Source organism: Aulostomus chinensis, chromosome 3 (assembly GCF_037954235.1).
Source record: "Aulostomus chinensis isolate RoL2024-O1b breed Wild chromosome 3, RoL_Achi_v1.0, whole genome shotgun sequence".
Classification (NCBI taxonomy): Eukaryota; Metazoa; Chordata; class Actinopteri; order Syngnathiformes; family Aulostomidae; genus Aulostomus; species Aulostomus chinensis.
Genome location: NC_141322.1, coordinates 9,978,389 through 10,000,872, shown reverse-complemented (window position 1 = coordinate 10,000,872; position 22,484 = coordinate 9,978,389). Strand labels below are relative to the sequence as shown.

Genomic DNA, 22,484 nt, shown 5'->3' with positions numbered 1-22,484 from the left:
TGCTGCTCAATGTGATGGTTTTCTGTTCTCATACAAACTTAGATTGATTTTCATATTGAAGAGAAATGTAATAGACAGCAACCACGTGCTGGAGAAGAAAAAAACAAACATTGTGTGCCTTTAAAATGTTTGCCTAACATCTCCAGTTGTGACTGCTTGTAAAGCATGCTTTACATGATTAACACCCCAGAACCAAGTGATTGAACCCTTTATTTAAACAGGTCATCCCACTGAGATATCTTTTTCATGAGAGACCAAAGTAAAAACAATAAACATATAAAAGAAAATGCATCAATAAATTCATGATCATTTTCACAATCAATGCCAACAGAAAATGTGTAACACAACATCGAGCCATTACTGTTAATACACAGCAGGTCAACTCCTTGACCGAAGTCTGTTTCCTAAGGAGGAGTCAATGTATTTTAACAACAGTGAGCTACTGTGGGATGGTGTTGATCCAGGGATTCTGTGTGTCTTTCCCCAAATGTCAGTTTTTGATCCTCCTCTATGGTGCCGGCCCACCGCTAAACGTTTTGTTAAGAAGTTATGGTCACTTCAAATTCTTCCTATGAGAGTTCTTCAGTGGTTGAGCTGGTTGGTGGTATGAGCCCGCAGTTCAGTGAAGGTATTAATATAACAGAAGACACCAAATATTCTCCTCAACCATCCAAATCGATCTGTTATTCACCTTCCTAATTGATCAATGATTGATTGTAATTCATTAATAATTAAACTCTCTGGAATAATTTATTGACTATTGTTTTCGAACTACAGCTCATATTTCAGCTGATTTCTTAGGCTTAGAAAATGAGAATTTTTACATTTTTAAATTTGGTTGTTTGACAGCAGCTTGCATATACACAAGATTGCTATGACAACAACGGCTCCTGTGCTGTGATTACTGAAAAACTGAACCTGACATCCTGTCAATTTGATGTGGATATTGACAAGAGCTTTAACTCTTTTAGGTTTCATTGACTGAGTCTTTCCCTCTCTCACACACATACACAATCACACACACAAACACACACACACACTGTACAAAATGAAAATGTTAAAACTGGAAATACACACTTCTCATAAGGGACTCACAATCACACTGAGTCTGTTCAGTCAGTTCCTGTACAGTTGGCACAAAAATCTGAAAGTATATGCAGGATACAAATCAGTGACTGTTTCAGGAGAACAGATTGGTCCAGATAGGAATCAAATTTTAAATGGACTTGCAGTTTGGAAGTGTTTATTGTGAACCAACCCATGTGTCCCATCAATCGCCAGTCCTTTTATCTCTATGATAATTGCTATGCATCCTGACAACTACAGGGTAGGGTAATATCTGCAGAATGTACTGTAAGTTACCTTCATAACTCCATCTGTGGTCCGTACAGTCCATGATGCCCATGTCCAACCCTCCAACTCCACCTTTCCCAAATGCATTCCAACTTTTGGCGCCGATTCAACCAAAAATGTTTGAAACAAGAGCTTATCCACACTATGTAGATTTGATAAGTGCTCTGTCACATTTGTTACCTCAAAAGTATGATATTGGTCTTCAGAAAACTAAAGTGCACCTTTTAACTAACAGACAAGGTCCAAAGTGAACTGGAGGATTCTCAATTGTCTCTTGTATTTCTCCCAAGGACGAACATTTACTCTCTTAGGAACACACTGTACTCTTGAGTGTGTGGTGGCACATCTAAAAACATCTGTCACCGTCTTGTTTGTTTGCTCTTTTTGTTGTTGTTGTTTCTGCTTTTTATTTAATTCTTAAGATTTTTACTCTACTTTACCTTGAAAGTATTTGTTGTTCAATGCTCTTTTTTGGTTGTCAGAAACTGCTTCAGAAAACCTTCCATCTTACTTGCAGTAACTGTGAATGAACTTGTATTTTGAGGTTTGTGTTTGCTGTGACTTGGTTCAGACCAGATCAGGCTCATAAGATATTTGTTTTACTGAGTGTTGGCTGGATGCATCATTAGCAGATTCTTCAGAGCATGGAGAGATGTAGACCCTCCCTCAGAGTATGGGAAGAGTTGTGGTCAGTGCGGCACTGAGACGAGAGCAGAATGTACAACTAGTTCTCTTGTCTCGACTGGAGGAACTCTTGTTCTAACAATCAGACCCGGAGGACCCGTGTTTGTCTTCACAGTGTTCAGATATTGTTCTGCTGCAAAGTTTAATCTCAAGGGGATTTGTAAACAATATAAGAAAGTGTTTGTGTGCGTGTGTGTGTGTGAGTGTCTGTGTGTGTGTGTGTGCGCTTGCGTGTGTGTGTGTGCGCGCATGGGTGTCTGTGTGTGTGTGTGTGTGTGTGTGTGTGTGTGTGCATGTGTTACCATAGTGGAGCACGGATCTACATATAGAGCAACTAATTACCAGAGCAAAAGCTTTCTTCATTTTTCAGTCTATTCTCCATTTTGTTCAAAATGAGAACACACAAGGACAAACGTCTTTGATTGGAAGCGAATTAAATCTCTGATGCAAATTAACAGAAACCTGTGCAGCATAATTGCTCTATTCTTCATTAAGCAATCACCACCAAGTAAATGTTTTTATGAAGTACAATGTCAGGTGCTAAGAGTTTGATGTCAGAAAATATGTTTTTGTGTTGAGCGTTGCACTTTGTCATGCTTTGCTTAGTCACTGGTCTTCCATTTAACAAATTTTAATAAGAAATTAGGCAACAAAGCCTTGTTGGCCTCATGAGTCTGCTCAGTTAAAGAAAACATGAATGACTGTGATTCACTGAATTTTTTTAGGAGACTTTCACTTTTCTGTGCCATTGAAGGCTTTAATTTTTTTTCTCCAGTTGGAGTTACTTGTACAATTATAGACCCAGTTTAGACATCATTTGAACATCTGAGTCTTAGCCAAGCGATGGGAGTCAATGTTTGTCTCCTAAGCACCAGATAGGTGATGCACAGGCAAACAGGGAGCTTAGTGACAACTTCCTCTGTGGCCAAGAGGCATCCAGGGACACATAGAGGTCTTACACATGATGCCTATTTGAAGAGTTTAGACAGGAGACAAAAGTCCAGAAACCATAAAAGAAACACTTGTTAAGGTCTTTGAAGTAAGTTAATAGAGAGAACTTCATAGAGCCTTCTGTGGCAGTGTATCACAGAGAGCTACTTCAGAGCCTGTTACGACTATGACAGTTCTGAGACAGGTTGGACACACAACATAAATCTGAAGGTTGAAAGAAGTGGATGGGCTAACCACAAGGTCACATTACTGTGATGGAACATTTGTGCAGCCCAGGCAGTGTATTGAACTGTTAGCATTGGGACCAACAAGGCTGCTGAACCACTTACTTCCTTCACATTCCCCTCTGATAACGGTGTATGACATGATGCACTTTCTTCCCATGAGGGATATCACAGTCCCAGAGATTTAATCTCCAGTACCAATAACAATATCACAATTGTTTATACCAAAATAATATATCGACAAAATGAATGCATTTCTAAATAAGCTCGTGCTACACATACATTGCATCCTAAGCAGTTGGCAAGCAGTTTGACAAATCCACAGACAGACGTTGCTGCATCCACACTTACTGTTGCCATGTTCCGTTATCTTCAGTACCTTATTAGCAGGCTGGTCTCACAAAAAGGCATATAAACAATTGGCCATTTTCTTAAGTCCTTTGGCATGCTATTTATGATGCATTGTGTTTTCTGTGTGCCATTTAATGCCGTTTAGTCTCATTAATTTAGCAAGACATCCTGGATTTCAGAGGTTGTTAATAATTGATTTTCATATAAACCCAACCCTGATCTTTTCCGAACCCTAACAGACCTGCCTGAACATACACAGACCTTACACACAGTGCTTTAAAACTATTGTAAGATACTGGATTATCCGTTAGAAAAAAAAAAAATTGCCTTGATTGCTGATCCAACCAATGTTTAGTGATGAGCAGGCTTACTCTGCCCTTTGTTGGCTTCGATCTCACAATCACTCAGTGACAGACACAGTGGCCAGGAGCCAAAACTGATTTTTACCATTGAGTGTTGCCAGTATGTTTTTTATAGTTAGGTTTAAAACAACAAACATGTAGGCATTACAAATGACCTTAACAGTGGCTTGTTATTTATACTCAATCTCACGAGATTAGGTTGTATTCAGGTACTATCATTATGTTCGGCGTTGGCAGAGAACGTGATTGCTAAATGCAGTGAAATATATCGAAAAATACATTGTATCCTACACAGAGAGAAGCTTTACATGTGTCTGTTTTAATGATGAGCTTACATTTTTACATGGAAACTGGAATTGGTTTGCATCATTAATTGGGGGTATGCTCGCTTTAAGCTGTTGGTAGTCAGACTTTCTATGAATTCACTTCATTTGTTCTGCTTTTGTAAACAGTTTTAGTTAGAGTAACCCAATCAATTGATATTTTCTATCATTGTGGAAACATACAGAACGGATTGATTCCAAACTGTGATTAATTCTTTTTGAGTGAAAATGTCCCAACAGACATAAGAAAACAGGCTATCTGACATGACACTGCTGAACCTGGCTCTATTTTTGCTCAGATTCATACGCCTGCCCCACTGCCAGTCCAACATCCAACATGTACTTCTGTTTGCCATCCAGTCAACAGCCAACAAAGAAGAGAGATTTATTCAGATCTTTTTTTTTTTTTTAAACAAAGCACTTTTAGACACAGCTCATCAAATGTGACCAGGTTTGTAAGAAAAGTAAATAAAAAATTAAATTGACTCAGTGTCGTGACAGAGGACGGTCAACTACACCGATCCTCATCTAACTGAGGTTTAAATTCATGTTATAAAACCCATTTGCAGAGAGAGAAAGGCAAGCAGCTTAAAAAAATATGTTCATGCCCTCCTGCACTGCAATATCTCTCTTTGTACATTTGGACAATTTTTCACACTCCATCTGCCAGAGTTCAGAAGCTTGTTTTGTAATAGGTCCCCTGTTATTAAAGTCAGCGTGTTGGCCTTTCTTTTCATTTGGTTTACCTGCAATACTTGATTTGAGGAAAACAAACATGAGTAGTTCAGATTTCCTACATATACTTTGTGATGTTCAGTTTTCATCCATGTCTGTCCTGAAAGCACCTCAGCTGCTCTTCTATTTTTAGACATTTATTCCCTCTTTTCACCAGCAAAGCACTTCTAACACCATTATCACGATTAGTCCATTATCAATGCGTGTGATGTACTTTTATGCAAGTTTAATAGCACACATAAACTGAGTGAGAATTTATTTAAGGATTATAAAAACAACCCCAACAGGTCAAAATGCCATGATCATTTGAGCTGAAGGCTTCCATTGTTCTGTGACATCATCGCAGATTGTCGCTCTTGATGACACTTTTTCTTTCCATCCTGACAAGTGCTCTGTTGAAACCAGGTGCTGGCATATTTCAGTTCTCGTTCTTCCCCTCCTCACCACAGATCAGAACGCTGATGATACGTACGTGAAAGAGTTAATCAACCCCTATAGAATCATGCACATCATGGCCACATTGTGGGGTTTTCTTCACATTAAAGTACATTTTCACTTCACATACCTACCAGAGAGAGAAGTAACTCATGGTTTTGTTAAAGATATTGACATTTCTGAGTATATCATTTGTTCATTGTTTCAGGGGAGGGTAGCTATTATGAAATTAAAGTGCCGTAAAAGATCCTTTATAGTCAATTAAATCAGAAAGAGTAATTATACTTTCTCTGTCCTTCTTAACACTGTGAAGCACCATAAACTAATTTAGTGATGACGAAACTAATTCAATTTGTTTGAGCAGGACCTTGGTGGTATGTATTTTCTTGGATAAATATGTAAGTAGAATTTATTCACTGATGATGAAGTCCAGTCAGTTTCACTCCGTGGGCCTTTTTGTATTATTTGTAGTATGAACATTTTTAAACATTATTTGTATTAAACAGTACACATATATATTCTCCATCTATTGAGCCACATATCAAAGATGAATACTCATCTCATGACAAAGCTGTTAAGAAGACAATCTACAGGGAACAAATATTACCCCCATCAATTAGAAACTGCCTCACTTGGCACTCTGCGCTTTCAGGTGCTTTCAACATTAATGAGCCTGTGACTAATAGATTTTAATCTGTGCAGGTATTCAAACACAGTCAAAACAATACATAACCATGACCGATATCTGATCACACTGTTAACATCAATGATGACTGAGGAGTGAAAATAAGCAATGAAAACCTAAGTCTGCACATAAGGACTGATTAGGGATGGGCAGAGAATGGGAGACATTCGAGGGTAATTTGGTCAGTGTATTGGACCCCAACTGTGTCAGCACCAGGTGTGAGTATACACTATGTATAGCACCAGTTGCTGATGTTCATTCCATCCATCCATCCATTTCCTTCTGCTTATCCTGTTAAGGGTCACGGGGGCTGGAGCCTATCCCAGCAGCTTTTGGGCGAGAGGCAGGGTTCACCCTGGACAGGTCGCCAGTCCATCGCAGGGCCAACACATAGAGACAGACAACCATTCACACTCACAGTCACACCTACGGTCAATTTAGAGTATCAATCAGCCTCGTCCCCTCTTGATGTCTTTGGACTGTGGGAGGAAGCTGGAGTACCTGGAGAGAACCCACACAGGTACAGGGAGAACATGCAGACTCCACACAGAACGATCTCGTGCTCAAGCCGGGGCTCGAAACTTCTTGCTGTGGAGCAACAGTGCTAACTACTTCACCACCGGGCCACCCATCTAAATGTCATCCATTGCAAAGAAATGGCCAGTATTTTTAAATCTTTTGTCATCAAAATTGTTGGGGTTTGTTCTGTTCAGTGCAAAGTGGCATTAGTCAGCATGCCCATGAGCGTATACTTTATACTTACATGATGTGATCCATCTGCCTGAAAACCTCCTGGCATCCAGAAGCTTGTGAACTCTTGAATATTTCTCACAGACTTATAGGTCATTTAATAATACTCCTGCTTGATCTTACAGAAGTTAAAGCAGACCTGTAGAAAAAGTCAAATATTTTGCTCTTAAAGCTGCTATCAATATGTTCTACCATATTGCTGAATTAATCTAAAACTTTCTGGCAGTCAGATGTTGTAATCATAGTTTTTGTGCCCCTTTGACTTTTCCTCAAGGATAAACTCATTTATCACCAAGTTGGCAGGACATAAGAGACAGATTTTACAGAAAGACAAGCCAGCAATATCCAGACTTTTAATCCCTAGAAGGAGTCAAACTCCAAAAATGCTGAATTCTACACTTAACCATAGTCCAACTCAACAGCATATTTCTTCATCTTGTAAACCCTTCATTATTTCAACAAATGTCTGCTTTCTTTGAAAAATGGAAGTCTTGCGCCATTCTCACTGTGTGTGTTGAATTTTAAATTCAGTTCACTCATTTGCCACAATTTACTGTTGCAAATGGGTTGAAGGTTGACCATAATGGTCTGAAAAACTGACATTTGAAGCACAAAAGGTTAGCATAGTCTGATGTCCCAAAATGTTTGACATATATATTCGTGAAAAATATCATGATTACCGAATGTTTTAATGATAGGCTGGGGCCAAACTGGGACAATCATTCAGGCCAGAAAATACACCACAAAATAGGTCCTCCACTAGTCCACTTTTTTAAGTAGGGGTCCTCTTTTTTATGAGCATTATGAGCAGTTGTTGAAACTTTATCAAATATACAGATATCAAAGCTGGAACATAAAAGATATCAAAAACTATTAATAGAAGGTAAGGATGTGGTTATTTTACTGCCAATGGGATTTGTGAAAAGTTTAATGTAGTCAAGTTTACTCAAGTTGAGTCAGTTTTATGTACATGGATATCAAACAAAAATCAAGGCAGGCAAGACAGAGGTGTCCTAAAGAGTCACAATATGAGAGTACAGCATTACCATGGAAAGAATTTCTAAGTGTGCTGACTCCAGCAGAGCGCTCTCAGAAAACCAAAGAGCATTCCTTCATTGACATCTTCTGAAGTTGGCATCAGCAGATTTAGAATGTCTCTCTTGAAAAAAATTGGAAATTCATTTTTATATCGTTTTAAAAAGGATTTTCATTCATAAATTTTTCTTTACCTCCCTGGCTTTAAGGGAACCTACTGTATGGATGACGACGAGATAGTTACTGAATAAGAACAAAAGAAAACAAAAAGTGGTCAGCAAGCACTCGGCTTGAAGTGTATCAGTAGTTAAAAGGACCAAGTGCTGTTTCATTTAAGTAATTTGCCTTTAAAAAATATAATCCAGTCTGCTTTTCGTGGAAGGAGGGAAACTTCTGACCCCTTGATAAATGCTCCTGTGTGATTAGCCATGGGATTTCTGATTGTAATGACCTGAGCTTGCTCTGCATTGCAGCCCGTGAGTGTAAACATGGAAGGAAGCTTCCTAACCTTTACAAGCTGTTGGTGTTCAATACCATTTGAGTATGTTCCAGGTAATATTTGACCCGGTCTATAAATCCCTTCGTAAAAAGTGTCAATACCAAATTTTGAATGACAGATCCCATTTGGAATGAATCAACATCGACATGTATGAATAGGAGAATGATTGGAAAGCACAAAGAATGTATTTTTTTAGGATTCACACCACTATCATATTTCATGTTCTAGTTGAACTAAGACATGAAAATGTAACACAGCAATAATGATTTAAATATATTTCTATTGAAACAGAAAATTACAAACATCTTAGTGCATCATACACTGACATCACCCATCCTCCACCCGTCTGACTGAGTGATATCACTTTTTACTTTACCTCTGGCATTTTCACTCTGGCTGCTTCAAAGTAACAGCTGTGACAGACCTGCAGCAGGCAGTGATGCATTCACAGCATCCAAAAAAAAGAAGTAGGCTTGAGGGCCAATTGGCAAATCAGGGCAGGCCACCGGGAAACTGCCCAGTGCTCCCAATTGCCTGTCCATGCCTGTTGATGGCATTGCCCCACAAAATCCTGCTAGCTGCCATGGCAGTGATTGCATCATCATTCCAATCCCACCAGCACCAAATGAAAGCCAAGATTACACAGAGACTCTCTTATATCCCCGTCATTTTCTTAATGATTCTTCAACATTTAATCAGAATCACACAATTCAGACTTTAATTGAGGACTAAAACCCCAAATCAGGGTCCACTCTTCTAACACCTGAACAAGTGCAGCGAGTATAGCTTCTTTTTTCTTCTTTTTTTTTTTTTAACATCCTGGCTCCTTTGCAACAATTCTCTGCTCCACTTCCATCCGGATTTCTTCTCATCAACTGCATATTTCAGGCTGTAGCCAACCGTACACTTGGCTTATCATAACTATAATCAAATGTTTATATTATTTTGAGGATAATGGTATGGCTAGATAGCTTGCCATCCATTATTTTTTGATCACTGATACATGGTAAAACTACTTGGTGTTGGATGAACTGATGCAAAACAATGTCACTGCTAAGACTGAGATTTTTCAAGGTAATAATCAAAAATTGACCACCACAACCAGTTATTCCTACTGAGAATCTGCAGGGCACTTTAATATGATGCACCGCAGTGCTGGTGTTTTTTTCCGCTTAAAGAAGTATTTCACAGATTTTCAACCAGCTTTGTATTACTACACAATCGTCAGTATAATACTATTAATGTGTTTATCTCCCCTCAGTCTTAAGGAGGCCCAGCTATCTTAATTTCTTCAGTGAGAAAATCTCCTCCGATGAGGCAATGACGTCAAATGACGCATTTACATCATTGGAGGACATTTTGGCCTGGCTTACAGAAAGGCTGATTACTACAAGTCACTAATTTCACATTTTTATATACCTGCCAATAAGGACAGAGGGGACAGGACTTCATTCCCCAGAATGGAAACAGATTGTTAGACATCATTCTTCACTGCTTAGTGGAGAAACACATAAAGTTATCATTCATAACCCAACAACAACCATTGCAGAAGGAACGTTTTTGAGCACATATGCAAGAAGAGGATTTTGAAATTCTACTGCTGGAACCAGACATACATGGCTACTTGTTTGAGCTGGGAGACATAGAGAAACAAGCCCTACTTAAAGGCAAGGATGAGTAGACCAAGCCAGGACAGCAGGGCTCAAGCTTGAGTAAACTGGGCACAGTGGGGCTGATGGTTGCAATGTTTTCAAAAACCGAAAATGAGTCCCTGTGCTGCAGTGATGCCAGTTTCTTGAAGAAAGTGTTGAATCTGCAGAGGAAGGGGCAAAATGTGTAATGCCTGCCAAAGTCCAATGGGAGAAATGGACATGAAATCAATTTTTATGTAAGAACCTCAGCAATTTACAAGTGAATTTGTACAATGAATGGCTTTGAGTCCCTTTTTAAAGTGCCCATTTTTGTTACTTGGACAGCCGAGCAAACTTTGAACTAACTTTGAAGTTTCATTTTCATGGAATGAGCAATAGGCTACCGCAGGCATAGTTTAGCTTGCTTTGCTAATGTAGTGCTCTTTATTTTGTTGACAAGCTCATTGAATAGCCCATCAATATTTCCTGGCATGGAATCTGCAAACCTTGTCTTGCCAGCCTGGGATTTCTAAGCCATCAGAGCCAAGTTCCTAGCTCCTGATGGGCAGCACCACGAATACCAAGAGACTAGATGTTATGGATGGACCGTGACAAGTTTGACTTGAGCCAACACATGAAAGATTTTATTTAAGTAAATTGTTGTTCATATTTGTCAGATCAAAGCTTGAAGAAGTGTTTTCTACGAGAGTACTGTATTAAAGAGACAAATTTCGATTTGTCTTTCCATGGTGTATTAGGTTGTTTTCACAACCTGGTATCTGACTATAGTTCTGAATGGAAAGCAGTTGGTGTGGCCTTGGAATGCAGCCAGTGCAGTGCATTGTTGCAGTTGTAGGTTGTCTGGCGTTAGTGTAAAAAATACCCTTTCTGGCATTTCTTGGGATAGAGGGCACGGATTTCAAATACAACTGCACAACTCTACTACATAGGTGACCCAATTTCAATAGACCTTCCCCTTTCCAAGGCAAAGCACTCCTTTAATAAGAGGATGTAAAACCTGCCAGGGCCAAATGTCTGGGGTCGAGACTGTCGAACATCAGCTGCCTCCCCTTCACACTGGCACCAGCTTCAGCCCTGGTGACTCTGGATAAAGAGCAGACACAGCTATTGTGCAGCAACAGGGCTCCTCCAAAAAAAGCCCCATGGATTTGATCTGGCCTTTGCATTGAGGTATGAATGCAGGATCTGACCTGCTTTAATAGTGGCTGCTTTTGAGTGGTTTGTCAGTGTCAATGGATCTGTCAGTGTCCTCACAGAGTAGTGGGCTCCATCGGAGGCCCTTCATTATTTCCTCTGTGACTAGCCAGGGGTCAGCCTTGTCTCTTACTCCCCTTACTTCTCTATCCCTACTTCCACCTTGCTCTCTACCGCTTTCTCCCTCTATAATGTACTCTGTCTTCCCTCCACTGATGAGAGTTTTTATCCTCTTATGCGTCTATCTTCTGCCCTCTTGCTCCCTGGATTTGCCTTGTATGTTTGTGTTTAATGGTCTTCATAATCCATATCCATATCCACTCATCTCAGCTCCCATTTTGCAATTTCCCCGTCTATCTTCAGATTGTTTGCAACCATCTCCCTGTTTCTGCTTTCGCTCTTTCTCTCTCACTTTTTTTCTATCTCTCTCTGTCTCCCCCTTTTTTCTTCATCCTCCCTCTAATTGGAAGGCAGATGTTGACTCTTGCCTACTAATGTTTAGGTGGCAGATAGAGCTCACCGGTGATCTTGAGTCACATGGGCAAAATGGCCAACAATATGCACGTCTGCCACCAGTTAAATTTTCAGCTCCAACAACTTTGGTGGAAAAGCAATTAGGATTTGAAATTAGTGTTCAAATTAAAGAGGAATTAAACAGGCTCAGGGATTCACCCTTTCAGGCATGGCCACCTTCATTGGATATGAGAGAACACTATCATGATATCACGGAATTTGTCATTGAAATGGAAGGCAGCAGCACAGACACGAGATCCAACATCTCTCTTCCTCTGCATGGAAATGTTGATTTTATTTACTCATGCAAGAGGAGAATCAGGACGCCTCATTGTTTTTCCTCTTTACGGTACATCTGTCTTCTTCTTTTCCTCATTGGACAAATCCCGCTTTGACACTTAATGAAGTTTGAAACTGAAAACCACAATTATCCGGTCCATGCAGGTTGTCACAGTGATGATTAGGCCATCTAGACCCGATTCTGGGGACGGGGACACCTACAATTTCCAAATCTTTCCAAATCCAGCAGTTCTCAGGCTTTGACTTCGACAGTAAAAATCGTTTTTTGTATATTTTTTATATTGTTTTTTTTGTTTGTAAAGCCCACCATAACTTGTCATACAAGTGTTTCTAATTTGATTTTAATTTAATGTAGATTTGTTGTTATTGTTTTGAATTATAATTGGTAGCTCAAACAAAGAAATTTGATTAGTTCATCATCTCAATCATCTTAACAGCACCCCAAGACCTGCAAAAATAAGAATAATGCTTCGTCACTATATATAGCCCCTCCACTGGTCAAAACTGTTTTTTCCCCTGTTTTTGTGTTACTTTGTGAGCATGTTTATTTATCTGTTTTGTGGGTGACACTGGATTGATGGCAGCTGTTGTAGAATCACAATATTACATTCAAGAGAGAGTGCTTTGCTCACTACTCACTTCAGTCATGCTAACAGAGGTGTTGTCATGACCTCTCTTGTGTAATTGCTTAATTGAACTTATCGTGTTGAAAGGCTACATCCACCACCATATCTGCTGACATAACCAGAATGCTCATGCATGCATGAATGTTTTACAGAATCCATCTGAAATACAAATGTCCAAATATTAGAGGCAAAAAAAAAGGAAGCAATATAACCACCACTCTTACTCATCTCTCCCGCCCAGCTTCTATATCATGCTCTCCATCCTTTTAAGTTTTTCTCTTGTTTCATCATCTTCTCATATGAGCGTGTTCGTGTTCCAGTCGTCTCTTAACTGCAGTCCCCTAACAGTTTCTTGCAGCAGCAGCCTGCAAATGGCTGGCTGATGGAAAGTGACATTTTCATAGAACACTGAGAGAGAGGCGAGGTGATCTCTCCTCTTTCCAGCACAAAGTGTTCCTAATTGCCTGCTCGCATTTGTGAGACCAACTGACAAACTTGGGCAAATCAATAATTCTGCACAAAGAGGATGCAGGGTCACAGAGTCTCTCCCCTGATATGTGCTGTGAAGACACACACACTTCTTTTCCATCTCATCTGAGGACATCTCACTGTCTCACAATTATGTCTTAGAGACTAACCACTACAAACCTTGCATGATTTCACAAGTTTGAATTGTCATTATTTACATCATAAGGAACCAGAGTCACCCTCTTGTAGCATTTGTGTAAACAGATTTATGTCCCCACTGTATGAGGAATACCTGTTACACACACACACACACACACACACACACACACACACACACACACACACACACACCTCACCACCTGTCTGACTTAAATGGCAAGTGTTTATCTGTAATTCTAAGACAAATAGGGAGAGAGCATCAGAGCATTAAGGGCAGCCACTGCGCTGAAATAATGGTTGTTGGAAATGGTAGAAGACCCTGCATTGCTCATTACTAAATGGACTCAGCAGAGAAGGAAACATTGGCCCACCAGTTTGGTATATTCAAGGGACACAACAGCACAGTTTAAAATAGATGCTCATTGAGCAGATTTTGTTCGTGTTTTGTACTTTGCACAGTAATCGCTCTCGCTCTAGAACCTGTTTGGCATATGCAGTAAAATAGCATGTCACAGCAATTTACAAACTCTGATTGACTTGTTTATGTCTTCCTGGTTTCTCAACTTTCTCCAAAAGTGCTTATTTTACCTTAACGCTTTCTCCACAGGCTCATCCGTGATGCAGGTGACAGCCAGTGACTCTGATGATTCCACAACAGCTAACGGCATGGTTCGCTATCGCATCCTCTCCCAGACACCCCACAGCCCCATCCCCAACATGTTCACCATCAACAGTGAGACTGGAGACATAGTTACAGTGGCGGCCGGCCTGGACAGAGAGGTGTGTGTCAGCTGCATGTGTCTGTAGAGACACAAGTTAATCATGACATTCAAGAGTGGACCATGTAATTGTTCCCTTTGTAGTGAGTGCACTGTCTACCACTGGACTCACATATGCTACTTTGTATGGGGGGGGGCACAAGCAAAAGGGCTATAACCCATGGGTGCTAGCATTAGCATATCTTAAGGCGTTGCTCACCGCACAGCACGGTTTGCTGCATAAGTTATGTTACATCATAAACTGTTGTATTCCTTATAATTCTGTGACTGTAATGCAGTGTTTCTTTGCCCATAAGCGGGGCATGAGTGTCTTCATGTGGGCTGCAAAATGTTTTAAGGTTGAAGCTCAGTTTTTGCAAAGGATATTGTTTATATAGAGTATTTGTCTAAAATTATGAAAGGATTTATATGGTTTTCCCATGAAAATGTTGGAAACAAAAATTAAATCTGTCTATTGCGTTGCATACCAACACAGGGATTGATGAATGATTATTCAGTTCCCGGTGTAGCTTGTGGCTTGGTTGGATTTCAATACAGAGACAATTGGCTGTGTCACTGGGTGAGAAGCCCACTCCATTTGTGATGGAGGAAGCATGTGGTTGTCCGTGGTGCTTCCCAGACCAGCCAAAGGGGTGGAGCAACAACCAGTACTGCGTGGTAGGCTGAATTGTGAATGTACAATCGTGTAACCACATTTTTAAAAGTCTCTATAAACTTGCCACAACAAAATATTCCCTTATCTGTAAAAATTTGGTGCGCAGGTATATCAAATAACCAAATTATTATCTCAAATGGTAATTACAAGGCATTTCTGCTTTACACATCTCAGAGCAGTTCCTGATTGTAATGAAACCCTCATGTAATAATCAAAAATTGCTCTCTTATTGGGGGGATTTTTTTGTATCGATAAAATGATTTGCAAATAACCTTTTTTTTTTCTCAGGGCAATTATATTGGCCTTGCCAGTCTAGCACTTCGCTGCTGATGAGGTTTTGGGAGCTGTCTCCTCATTTTTTCCTTTTGTGTCTCATCCACTTGCTGTAGTTGTTCGTCAGCCCACACACTTCCACAACATCCCTTCTCCCTTTCCATCCTGTTCTCTTAATGAGGGAGGTCATGCAGGGTTGACTCATCTTTGTCCGATGCTGCATCAAGTGACTGTTCGCCTTGCAGCTTTTCTCTCACACACACACACACAAACTAACATACTCCCAATCACTCTGTTGCCCAAAAAAATATAACTGGAAATTCATAAAAACATTTAAATTCATATGCCGTCATTATGAGGATTATCTCACCCTCGTAACTTAGTTGGCTGATTTTACTGCCGACATAAAAGCACCGTTGAGTGTATCTCATAATGTTTATATTCTGAGAAGGCTCGCTGGTCCCTCTCGGCACTAAACCTAGCCAGGCAACACTTTGGAAATTAAAAGTGGAATTTTAACAGTAAGATGAGCATATTTGGAGAATACTGATGGTCAGAATCTTAAAAACAAGACCAAGTTTTGAAAAGAAAACAATACAACACATCTGTCGTTCAAATTTTATACAGAGTTGGCATGGCAGGATAGTGTGATACATTTAGGGAACAATATAAATGAGCCTCGTGAATGCGGGCCAGCTCGGTGTCCCTGTTTCCAGCTTGGCCAGCGTGGCAGCAATAGCAGCTGATGTATGTGAGGGAAAGCTCATTAATCCACACACATCAAGCCAAGCTCAGTCCCACCTGTCCCTGATCCTCCGACTAAAACTAGGACACACCTGGGAGTTCACCCACCTGCTGTAAAGGTCATCAACACTCTCACACACAGGCACGTGTTAACATACACACTCCCATGCAGTGTTGTTTGTAGCCAGTGAGGTGATAGTGAAGAGTAGCTGCAAATATGATGAGTAGCCTGCCAGGTGTCACACTGTATCCATGAAGCCAGTGCTGCATATCCACATGCTGCTTCAACACAACTATGAACATGTTTTTAGCACATGTATCTTGTCTCTTTCTCTCCTATTCTGTGTCTTCCTCTCTGCTCATCCTCGTCCTCATGTTGGTGTCTAATTACAATATTCATGTGCTAATTAACAGGTGTAGCAGGTTCTCTCCTGTTGAGGAGACCGTGGTACATGGAGGTTAGCTTACCTCTGACACTGCTGAATACCAATTACTCACTTGCCAACCGTGACCCCTCACCTGATCCAACTGCACATGCTTTCACATGGCCCAGAGCTTCATTTCCATGCCTCCGTGCCAGCAGCAACCGCAACGAGAGGCAGGGGATTCTTGCCGTCATCTGCTCTCACGGATGCAATATCTAAAGATCACCTTGATAGGATTTGTTCATATTTAGCACAAATGTCCACTTGAATTCATGGATAAGTCAAGAAGATTTTGGTTGTTAAAGGTCAGGGTCACAGGGACTTCACATCTGTCCAATTCCCATCAGCAGGACTTTAAATACATATTAAAACATCTGGGATAAACATGCAAGGTGGAAGGAATTCATTACTAGTACAAATCCAGATTTTCAGGTAGTTGACGCCCTTGGATTCATCAACTTGGACTATAGCATGAACTGTTCAGACTGACTGAGCGAATTTCAGGGTCCCTTTGACTTCATAAAACATGATTTGGCTATGACTGAAGAACGGTAACCACGCAGGTCAGATGGTTTGTTTCACTTGAATTGCCCAAAGTGTGAAGTAAAAGACAGTCACTTGGAAAAATACTTGGCAGGTGTTTAGAACAACCATCTGTCGCTATCTAACTTCAACAAATCAGATCAAGCAACTCAAGCAGAAGCCCTTAGCCAGTCTGTGGAAGAGCGAAAACACATTTTCCTTTGAGAAAATCCTTAAGCATTTTTCTTTTCTAATAGAAAAATACTCACAACTTGTGATATAGCAGACGCTATCAAAGCATCCGCAACCTTTTCAGGAGTCATCATTGCTGATGAGCACAGGCAATTTCTTACCTAAACCATGTTTGTTTCTCCTCAAAGTACACTGGTCTGTACATAAAACAGTGGTTCAGATACAAACTAGTATCTTACGGGATAAATGACATAATGTGTCCTGTATACATTTATTCATGGCAGCCCGCCACAATGGAGTCAACTTTTATTTTCCAGTGACCAATCACAACTTCCTGACTCTTCTCATCAATTAACATTTGCTCAACAATTAGAAGTCAGCTCTGAAAAAATATTGCATTTTATATTCAAAAGGTCAAAGGTCACTGTTGCTCTGAAATCATAAAGTTCTGCAAAAACAATTTTCAGACATGATTCAGTGGCTTGAGTCAGGAACTTTACACCTTTTTATTAAATTCCTTCAAAGTTGTCACTGCATACCATATATTTGGGATCCGGACAGGCATGTAAAATTTCTTTCGAAGGCTTATGATTTTTACATGTCTTTGAAAAATTCACTCTTCTGTATTTTTTAATGAAGTAAACCTCTTTAGCTACATGTACGTAACAGGATATGTGTGTGTAAAAGCTCATCTATGTTTATGTCACGTGGTAGAGATGGAGAGATGTTTACAGCATGTGAGCTTCCAGACATCTGAAGGTGGGTACGATTACAGTTGTGGCTGAATGATGACTAAAAATAGTGCACATTGACAACATAAGAGGACATCCTCAAGGGTTGGGTTGAATCATTGTGAGTGACTGATTGTTGGTTGCCCTGAGACCTTCATGCTATCTAGTAGTTGAAAAATCATAATAACTCAGTTAAACATGAACACAGCATAACAAGGCCTCTGCACACTCTAAAGATATGTGGGTGCCACAGCTGGCAAGGATGTTTTCCTGTGTGCCCTCACTCTGTGGCAGCAGTTTTACTGGCAAAGAGAGATGCTGTCATTCATCACCCCAGGCGATTTCAGTCTCCCTTGGGCTTTGGACTGGAACAGTCTGGTGTGGCATAATGTGGTGTGGATCTTTGCCAAGCTGCCCACTGGGCTGATGCCAGCTCCATGTTGGACAATCTTGCCCAGGCTGCCTCAAGGACATAATTGCCCCCCAACCTGGGTCCATTGCTATCTCCAGATTACAACCAGAGAATCAGGTTGAGAACTGACATCCTAAATGGGCTTAGGGCTTTATTGTTTAAGAGACACTGAATTATGTTAACTGACTGCCTAGAATCTGAGCTGTCGGAGCCAAACAGCCAGTCCCTTGGAGGACTGTGAGCAGGTTGCTGAATGCATGTAGCCAACACTCAATGAAGGGAACATTAGCTCAGAGCTATGTGCACCTACTAAACTCTAGCAAGCAGTGAATGAGACCTTTTGTAGTCCTCAGAAAAGATGCTCCACTTACTGTGTGCTCCAGAACCATTTTCATCCACCTCTCTGGTTGATTGTCTACATTTTCTAAATCAGGTACTCATGAAATTAGAGATTTATAGTATATATGTTTACAGTAATGACTGATGATTTTCAGAACCATCCATCCATCCATCCATTTTCTATACCGCTTATCCATTAAGGGTCGTTGGGGGGGGGGGGGTGCAGGAGCCTATCCCAGCTTACATCGGGCAAGACGCAACGTACACGTTGGACGGGTCGCCAGTCCATTGCAAGGCCATCAGGAGCAATTAGAGGCTCAGTATCTTGCTCAAGGACATTTTGACATAGTCTGGATATTCTTAGTTCTTGCAAGAATGGCTAACTCCGTATTTTATAATATTCTCTACTTGTAACTCAGTTTTGCCTGTCTCCAGTATGCAGGCTGCTGAGCCTCCATTGTTACTGCTTGCAACTTTCTGGAAAATCACTCATCCAAACTATGTCATTGATTGAATATACCTATCCAAATGAATTAACTGGCTTGACCACCAAATGCTGTTCATTCCATCTGACAGCATCATCATAGAATGCCATGTCTCAAAGTTCAAGTCAGTTCTGTCCTTACTGGATTGTAACAAAAAAGAAGACAAACTATGACAACCATTTATCTGCATGACTTAAAACTTGGGACGGCATTGTCTTGTGATGCCAACAACATACTCATTATATTGAGTGGATGGATTGTTGTTGAGGAAAGCATTCAAACATACACACACACACACACACATAGAGGATTCATTCTTTTATTAGAGAGAGCCCTGTAAGGAAGGCAGTTGCATTTGTTCTTGAATTTACTAAGGACCTCTCCTGTCTTTCTGTATACACAACAATTTTGTTGCCTTGTTAGATACTACACTAGTAATGCTGATCCTTCATCCAAATGCCCTCGCTCTGACTCTTGTCATTTTATTCTTGAATTATTTTAATTGTAAAAGAATTCACAAGGCTCAATCCAACAGTCTGCCTTTTTATGGCTCCTTTCACTCTGTCAGAATACAAGTAGCACAAACTGTTTCTCTGTCTACTCTCTAAAATGTGATTTGGGATTTTTTTTTTGTGAAAGGCTTTGGTTAGAAACATTGCTTGGGTGTCAGCACGATAGCTCAAAAACTAATGGATGTATTTTGATTAAACTTGGCAGAAATAAAGGAAATATTACAAGGAACACATGATTTGGAAGTACTTTTGATGAAATTGTACACTCTGGACTCTTCAGACTGTCCATTGGCAGGATAAAACTATCAAAGGTATTTTTCTCTTTAGAGGAAGTGTGCACTCTGTAAATGAGTCTCATTTATTTTATTTTATAAGACACTCTACTGTTGACAACACCATCATACTTATATATAATCATACTTTTGCAATATTTACTATTGTGATGCTCGGTTGTACCAGCCACTAAAGCTCTTGCCAAGTCTACCTCTTTTTTTCCAGCAGTTGTATTCATACATGACTTGCCTTTATTCAGTATATGAATCCAAGCCTGTTGCATAGATGTGGAGGCATATCTAATCAAGTGGATTTTATATTAATATACCAGCTCTAATTGATGGGAACCAAAACTTCCAGTGAACTGTGCACTGCTTGCAGTAATTGAAGCTCCCTTCAATCCCATGTTTTTGGGAATGAAGCAACTGGGATATATTGAATATGATGTATTCATAGACTCTATTTCACTTTTCAAATTTCCCAAACTGGAGCTATATCACTCGTAAAGGTAGACAACTTTAACATTTTGAAATAGATAAGTGAACGTAGCACTTAAGATTGTCATAATAGCAGAAATATGCTAGTCGGTACCAATACCATTGGATTTTCATGATTCTCCATCAATGAAATTAATACATTTCCTGCTGTACACACAGGCTGTCTCTGGGAAGGTCAATTGAGTCAGCCTGTGAGCCTTAAATTGATGTTAGCTTCAGGGCTTCACTTAAAGCAGTTTGCAGGTAAAACACCAGAATTTGGCTTGACAAATCACCTCAGCTGTATATGTACAGATCTGTGTATGACTGGGGCCTAGTACTCTTTTTTTCTAGATTGCACCAGAAAAGCTCATAGAAACACACACACACACACACACACACACACACACACACACACAAACACACACACACACAAACACACACACCTTCTGTTTTTCCTTCTGACACACTTATCAATGCTGCAGGACCCTGGTGAAAACACTGAAAATCTGCTTGTTGTTATTGTCACCTGTATTATTTTTGATACTTTCAATACCTTAGAAAAAAAAAATTGGAGCTTTTAGAACTTTGGCTTTGACTTGCTACCGAAGTATCTTGTGTTAATCCCATGGGGCACTACTTGAACTCACCAAATTTGAACAAATGAAAATTATTTTTTTGCCCCCCTGGTCAGGTCCTTCCTAAAGCATTGCTGATGTTGTTGCCTGCCAACCATTTCCTTTCTGTTTTTAACCTCTTGAATGGTCAGTTAGGTAGTTTAATCCCTGCATACACCCAGATTGGGTGTTATTGTTGGCATATCTCTGTGTACATGTGTTTCTGTGGCCTTTGACAGCTTCCACAGATGAAGTCTGCGAGGCCTGTGGCAGGAGCCTGAGCTGCTGCTGCTGCTGTTGGTAGTGAGAGAACAGGCCAGTGCAGGACTTTAATCTAACAGAGACATTTTCTGCTCTGCACTTCTATAGGACCCATTAGACGGTCCTTTACTGGCTTGTTTGGACAGTCACTTTAGGATAGTAAAGTGGCTGTGTGTGTGTGTGTGTGTGTGTGTGTGTGTGTGTGTGTGTGTGTGTGTGTATTTTGTGCGCACACGTGTACAGATTTTCCCACCTGTTCCCAATCATTGTACCGTTTATGTTTGTCTGTGTGTGTGTGTGTGTGTGTGTGTGTGTGTGTGTGTGTGTGTGTGTGTGTGTGTGTGTGTGTGTGTGTTAGAAGGACCATAAGTTCCAAACTACCCTCAGATGAGCGATATAACCCTGCAGGATAGGAGGCGTCAGCCACCATCCCCGACTGTGTGAGAGCTCCACCTGCTGGATCTTTCTACCCCGAACAAAGAGAGCGCTGCCAATCAAAGCTCAGGACTATTAGCCCCTGTTGCTATTTCTGGATTGATGTATGTGACTGGATCTAAATGAGTCTGCAGAGAAAGACGCATTCAGTCTGAAGTGCTCTTTGAAAGGGAGATGGTATTGATTTTTCATTATGACTCTAATAAAGGGCAGCAAGTATTGAGTTTTCATTAATTGGATTGTTTTGGTGCAGATTAACATGTCTGTGCACTTCATCATGATTTGGAGAGATGTTAAATGACCCCAGCTGGGTGCTTTAATTGGCCTTGATGATGCAACTGAACTAACAATCTAGCTGCATCTTTCACAACTGAGGGAAAAAAGTGTGTGGGAAAAGAGATAAAGAGATATACAGACTTCCATAAAGGCAGAGAGATAGACAGATAGGGAGCAGAACAGTGAGGATTCAAGATGTGACACGAAAGATAGCAAGAGATCAAAAGAAGCACAGAATGTGAGTTTCAAAGACTACAATAAATCAGAGAAGCAAAAAAGAGACATGCTGAGATAGAAAAAGAGAGATACTGTACAAAAACAAAGATGCAGCCACCTGAACCAAGAGCAGTCAGTCCCTCAGCTCAACCTCTGCCTGGTTTGTTCTTGTTCCCTCAGGCAGTTCCTGACATCCCTGCTGCTGGCCATCAAGTCATTCGAAAGCATGACCCCGGGGTGAATATGGCAAAGCAAGCCTAGCAACACACTAAACAGTAGACCATTGATGTGACTCATTGTGCATATTCAACAAAGCAGCAGGCTGTGTTGACACTGGCCTGTCTTTGAAGTCCATTTGCTCTCAGTCTATCTCTGTTCCCTGACACAATGGAGGCTTCAGCCAAATGGATTAATAAGACGAGAAATAGGCCTCAAAGCAAAGGGGCTTACACTGCATAGGCTTGTTAGGATGGCATCTCACACACACGCACACACACACACGCATACACACACACACACACACACACACACACACACACACACACAGCATCTTCTTTCACCA

General features: G+C 40.5%; 1 protein-coding gene across 2 annotated transcripts in view; it reads left to right on the top strand.

Annotated features, from left to right (window-relative positions):
• cdh4 (cadherin 4, type 1, R-cadherin (retinal)) overlaps positions 1 to 22,484 on the top strand; it is a 265,718-nt gene that overhangs the window by 200,512 nt on the left and 42,722 nt on the right. For both annotated transcript variants that reach the window (XM_086198562.1, XM_086198561.1), the window contains exon 7: positions 13,907 to 14,079. In XM_086198562.1, the coding sequence (XP_086054688.1) occupies positions 13,907 to 14,079 (173 nt within the window). The remainder of the gene's footprint in view (positions 1 to 13,906; positions 14,080 to 22,484) is intronic.